Source organism: Herpailurus yagouaroundi, unplaced genomic scaffold, assembly GCF_014898765.1.
Source record: "Herpailurus yagouaroundi ecotype Mexico unplaced genomic scaffold, PumYag 100, whole genome shotgun sequence".
In the NCBI taxonomy this organism is placed as follows: Eukaryota; Metazoa; Chordata; class Mammalia; order Carnivora; family Felidae; genus Herpailurus; species Herpailurus yagouaroundi.
Genome location: NW_024412391.1, coordinates 12,808,490 through 12,814,436, shown reverse-complemented (window position 1 = coordinate 12,814,436; position 5,947 = coordinate 12,808,490). Strand labels below are relative to the sequence as shown.

At 45.4% G+C, this 5,947-nt stretch overlaps 1 protein-coding gene across 3 annotated transcripts in view; it reads left to right on the top strand.

The window, feature by feature from the left end:
- The first annotated feature begins 934 nt into the window (after nt 1–934).
- The window catches only part of LRGUK (leucine rich repeats and guanylate kinase domain containing), a 110,355-nt gene continuing 105,342 nt past the window's right edge, over nt 935–5,947 (top strand). For all 3 annotated transcript variants that reach the window (XM_040471922.1, XM_040471921.1, XM_040471920.1), the window contains exon 1: nt 935–1,679. In XM_040471922.1, coding sequence (XP_040327856.1) covers nt 1,383–1,679 — 297 coding nt within the window. In that variant the 5' untranslated portion in view covers nt 935–1,382. The remainder of the gene's footprint in view (nt 1,680–5,947) is intronic.

Genomic DNA, 5,947 nt, shown 5'->3' with positions numbered 1-5,947 from the left:
TGCTGATTAAGTTATTTTAAGAAACCAAAACCACACTGGGTTTCCATTTTTATACTTTCTGTCCCCTTCTTCCCTATGTCAGTTACCTAGAGCCAGGTCCTGCGGGGGTGACAGTGAAGAAAAAAATCCCTTGGAGGAGTCTCTACCCCCTGGAAAAAGAAATAAGCAAGCAGCGAGATGAGCCAAGCAAAAAGAGATACTTTCATTGTGGCCTTTACATTTATGACTAGCAAGATAATGAAGGAAGGTAATTCTGAAAGCTTTATGTCAGTTTTAACGGTCCCTCAAGCACTGAGAAAGATAATAGTCAATGGATGGTGTCCATAAGGATTTTTTCTCCTTCTCCCCTGACAGCCATTGACAGGATCATTTTGTATTTGCAACTGCTTTCACTGAAGCATGGAGAAAAGGCCCTGTAAGGCCAGGAAGATGAGGGCGACTTGCCTGCAAGGATTTCTATTGTCATCGCTATGGCAATAATAGTTACTATAATTTTCATTCTGCTTTTCCATAGAGTGTCTACTTTGTGGAGCTCAAGGCTATGGGATTTGGGTCACATAAAATCACACTAGCATAAAATCATGCTTTGTAATCTTGCAAGAGTATTTTATGAAACTGCACAGGGAACCTATGCAACAAGATAAAAATAATTACCAATGCAGGTCACTTGACTAATACAATTATTTATGGGATGCTAATAGCTTTTCAGAGGCTTTCAGATACAGTGTCAATTTGACAATCGTTTTTTTTCTTCTTTGGATTGTTAGACCATAACCCGTGTTTCTCCCCAAGGACATGGCTTATCATTTGGGGGAAGGGGGGCGGGTAATGTAAATTAATTGCAAATCAGCCCTCAGTCCTCGTCTGGTAGGTTCTCTTTATTACCCGCAATTAAGTAAGAAGGACAGGAACCATGTCTTGTATTTCATTTATGCACGACCTCGTCTCCTAACACCGCGGTCCGCATAGAGTAAAATTTCAGTGTTAATTAGCTTTCCAACAGAGAGGATCAGACTAACACTTTCAAAGTACCACTCCGCGGAAAGAGCCTTTGTGAATGAGGCAGGTGCGGGAAGGAGGCTCACAGGTGATCTTGGGGGGGGGGGGGGGGGATGAAAATTCCCTAAGACGGGCCACCAGGCCAGGAGAAAACAACTGGAGACCAAAGGGGTGCGGAGAAAAAAGGTGAAAATGAGAAAGACAAGCAAAAAGAAACAAAGCCAGCGACCGAACGAACGAAACAAAAACCAAAGAAAAAGTCAAGCTCCAGGGACGGCGCAGACCTTAAGCGAGGACGCGCGGAGGAGCGGAGATTACAGCCCAGAATCCCTTGCGGCTCCTCCTCCCCTGGCGGCAGTCTCCTAGGCAACCCGGCAAACAAGATGGCGACGGCCGGGAGCGATCCCCAGTGGCCGATGCCTTCCTCTCTCCAGGGTAGTTCACGACGTGGAGCCCAGTCGATACTGTCGCGCTCAGAAAAAGAGCTTCAGTCTTGCTGGTCTTCTTCCCCCATGGGGCAGAGACGGAAAGGTACTTTCCACAGAGCCTCGTCCTACCTGCTCCCGCAGCTCGTTCACCGCTCTGTGGAGTCGGACGCGGACGGACAGGACTGCGGGGACGAGGGCGAGGGCGAAGTGGAATCCGAGGAGTCCTCAGAGTCCGAGATGCTGAATTTGGAGGTGTGCCTTCCCCCCGTCCCCTCCCCCGCTCGCTCCCTTCTCCAGGCGTCCGGCCCTGCTACTCAGGTGGCAATGTCCCGCGCCTAGGCTCCCGCCCCTTTCTTCCCTCCTCACCCTTGGCCTGGAATATTTCCCCGCGTCTCCTTTATTTCTCAGCAGCACCTTTGGTTTCTTAAGAGTCAAGTTACACAGCGTCCTCATGGAAAAGTTTCCACCTATTTGTATCGGAGTTCTACATTTAGCTTTTAAAAGTTGTGCTTCGACAGTATGGTGAAGAGGCAGAGTTCGTCTTTGGCATCCCCTACACCCTTTTCTGTGATTTTTGTGAAGTGCTCCAACACTCTCCAGCTTGCAGTCCCCTTCATCCTCCTTCCTCGAGGAAACAAAAAATTACTCTCGTGATGTAATCTGATAAGCGCGAACTCAAACATTAAGTGACTTAGAAGTTTAATGTATTGCTTCTGCCAGGGGTATATAATGCATTATGCAAGACCCGCACACCCACCCATCCACCCACCAGAGAAAGACCCTTAGAATGTTCGAGCAGCTGGCTCACCGTGGTAGTATTTTCACAGGTGGGGAATGTTTCTTAAATTCCCATCTGTATTGGCTGACGTTCACATTAATTGCCTTCACCTTAATATAAATTCTCTCTTTTCTACAATACCTTTTCTAAACATTACCCAATTCTACTTCTTTCCTACACTCATCATCATCCTCTTCCTTTTTTACCCCCTGGCCTAGGTTTTGGGGTTTTTTGCAGGGGTGGGAGGAGTGGGGAGTTGGTCCCTTCCTACCTCTTATCACTTCCTTCCCTTGGTCTCTAATACATTGTTTGCTTTCCTTCAAAAACACAAATTGATTGGCTTGCTTTGAATAAACGATTGGATTTTCCTCTTTGTCTTGGCTGCCAGGAAACTCAGAATCAGTATTTTTCTTAATTTTAATAGGTTTTTTTTTTTTTTTTAGGTTTTCCTCTCCCCTTTCCTCTTCCTTCATAGTCTAAACTGCTCCAAATTCTTTTCCAAAGTAGATAGAATACAGAGAAATAGAATGTTTCCAGTATCCCCTGTGACATTATGTGACATTCTGGCTTCACCACTTCTCAACTTTGCCCATTTTCTTAGCATGTGTTTCTTTGTTATTCCTGCTCTCTTTCACAGACTCCTTTTCCCATTTGTCCTCTTTCTTCCTATTCACGCCTCTGTAATTTGCGCGGTCCCGCGTTATTCCAGTCCTGCCATTAATGAACTGCACTCTTTTCCTACTTAGGTTCCCTTCTTTTGTAACATCCTTTTGCCCACTTTCAACATTTGGCTCATTTTCCTGCCCTCACCTCCCATTTAGACTCTCCTCTTCTCCTACCTCCACCTATACGGGCTTGTTACACAATTAGTTTTTCTTAAAGTGGGCAATAGAAAATTATTTCTTATTTTATTCATCCTTTGGTGATGTACTTCGCTACCCTTCACCGTGTCTATTGCAAAACTGTAGCAGTGTTTTTACAACTTTGAGATGTTTGCATGGTTTCTACCAGCTTCCCCCAAAGGAATTCGCAGGTGGATCACCGGGTTACTTTATTATTCTAATTAACGCATGCTCTTGGGCTGTGGGGTTCATTAGTGCCGGTGTTAATCTGTCTTCAGTATGCCATTGACAAACCATAGTGGGGGTTGACTTGAACTGGTTATTCCTGGCTTGTAGGCTGTGGGTGGAAAAGTTTATTATTTCCTCCACTCATATTCTAAGTATTAATATTTATTTTGTGTTCTTACATCCTGTTTTAGCATTTTATGGTATCGAATAAGTTTTAATATGCCGAATAAACTGAAAGCTTATAAAAGCAAAGATTTAGACTTTCATGTTCAGAGATTTATGTCCATCTCCTAGCCTGGTTAAGGTTTATAATGCTGTGATGGTCCCAGTGGTTCTTGAGTGTCTATAATGTGATTAGTCTCCGGAGCCCTGGTGAACTTAAGGAGGTAAGGAGGTAGCCCAGACAGGCTGTTCAGAATACTGCCTTTGCAGTCAAAGATTTATGTACAGCCTTCGGTTGGTTTTGAGATTTTGAGCAATTTATTTCACCTCTATGTCTCATCTGTAATCTGGGAATTCTAATAATACCTACCTCACAGGAGATGTGAGAATTAAACAAGAACCTATGTGTGTAAATACTTAAAAATACATTATTTTTACTGTTACTGATACAAGTCATAATGCACATGTTTTTTATCTGCTAAGTATAGCTCATTAAGTGATTTGGTTAATTTAGCTGACTTTGAACACACATTCACTGAAAGATTGCTACGTAGGAAGCACACTTTGACTATATAGGGCAGAAGCATCTGGGCCCACGACAGGTGTCTGATGCATGGAAAGCACCCTGCTAGTAACTGTGGGTAAATGATACCTACTCATGGGGCAGTTATAAATAGCAAATTGATTAAGAAAGTCTGTTAAAACTCTTGATACAGTGTCTGATGAAGAGTAGGTTCCTAAAAATTATAGAGGTAATGCATAATAGCAATAGTAAAGACAGAAGATGAGAACATAATTGAGGACATTCGTGGTCCCTCCCCTCAAGGTCAGATAAGAATGTAAGTCACAGCTCTCCAGCATCTCAAGCGTTATCCACAGAGCTGTGTACAGATGACAGCTGGATGGCAGGGATCATGGGAGACTTCGAGGGAAGCAGACCCTTGTCTTGGTGGATGGGGTTGTGTGGGCAGCGAGATGGCAGCTGTTCCTACTGATGATTTACAGGTGAGAGCAGCTGAGGTGGGGGTCAGATTGTGGAGGGTTTTATGCTGTTTTACAGACTGTAGACTTGGGTGTCTGAGCAGAGAGGAGCCTCCCTGATTAGATTAGATTAGATTAGATTAGATTAGATTAGATTAGATTAGATTAGATTGATTAGAACTGCCCTGATGGTAGGACCGGAGACAGGGATGTCAATGAGAAGGCTCTAGCAATGTCTATGGAGGAGAAACAAGAGTCTGGATCAAAGCAGTGGGAGTGGGGATGGAAAGGGAGCTTAAAATGAAGACATGTAAAATGTTTATTAAATATTGTGAGTCTAGGATGACTGTTAGGTCTATGGCATGGTCTGGGGGTGTGTTAAGGCCACTGACCACAATAGGAAACGGGGACAGGTGCAGCTGTGCATGAATGGGTTGTTTTTATGAATCACATGAGTCTGGAAATCAGGGGAGGGGGCCTAAGGGTAGGAGACCTGAGATACTCAGCACTGGAGTCTGTGAGGCCATCTAGAAAGAGGAGATGAGGGCCAAGGGAAGACCCCCAGGGGGTATAGGTATTTAAGTCGCCAGCAGATGAAGAGGAATCAGGGAAGGAAGCTGGAAAGAAATGGTAAGAGAAGGAGAAGGAGAAGAAGAAGAGCTGTGTGATGGGAAACCAAGGCAAGAAAGAGTCTCAAGACCATGGAAATGAGTTGTGCTGCCAGTAGGTTAAGTGGGAAGGCGTCTAACAAGTGCTCATTGGCTTTGCCCATTTGAGGGCAGTTGGAGACCTTGGCTCATGTGGTTTTGTGATGTGGTGAAGGCAGAAGCCCACCTGAAGGGAGTTGAAGAGTGACAGGGGGGTGAGCAAGGGGGCACTAAAGGATGAAAAAGCAATTCTGCTCTAGCTTGGTTATTTAGGGAAACTGTAGCTAAAGCAGTGTGTAGGATTGAAGAGACTCACAGACTTGTACAGCTGGAGAAGTGACAGGGCCCGGGCCCAGGTAAGTGGCTGGTCCCTGAGCCAGGTCCCTGGGGAAACAGGAGGCGGGGGGCCCTGAGTGTGGACCAGAAAGCAGTCTGCCTCTGAGACCACAGTGAAGGGCAGACCACTGCCCAGGAACAGGTGCAGAACGCTGAGGGGGTTGATGCCTGACTGCTTCTGCTTTGCGTTGGAAGCGGAGGAGAAGTGCACCTGCTGAGAGCAAGGACTAAGGAGTAGAGGCATCTGAAGGCTGGAGGAGTGGATGAAGACTCGGTAGCCAAGGTCAGAGGTAGAAGGCAGCTGATACAGAGCAGGGGACTGGAACAGCACCAGGCCAAGCTAAAAGTTGACTCTGCAGTGGTACCAGCATGCATGGTTGTGAGGCCTCTCCCAGCCCACTCAGCTCAAAGGCAGGAGAGGTTTATGAATTCACTTAGCCATGTTTGAGCGCCCACCAGCTACCACGCACTGTATTCCCCTTCCCACTTTATGCTTCAGCTGTTTTTTTGTTTTTTTTTTTTTAATTTTTTTTTCAACGTTTATTT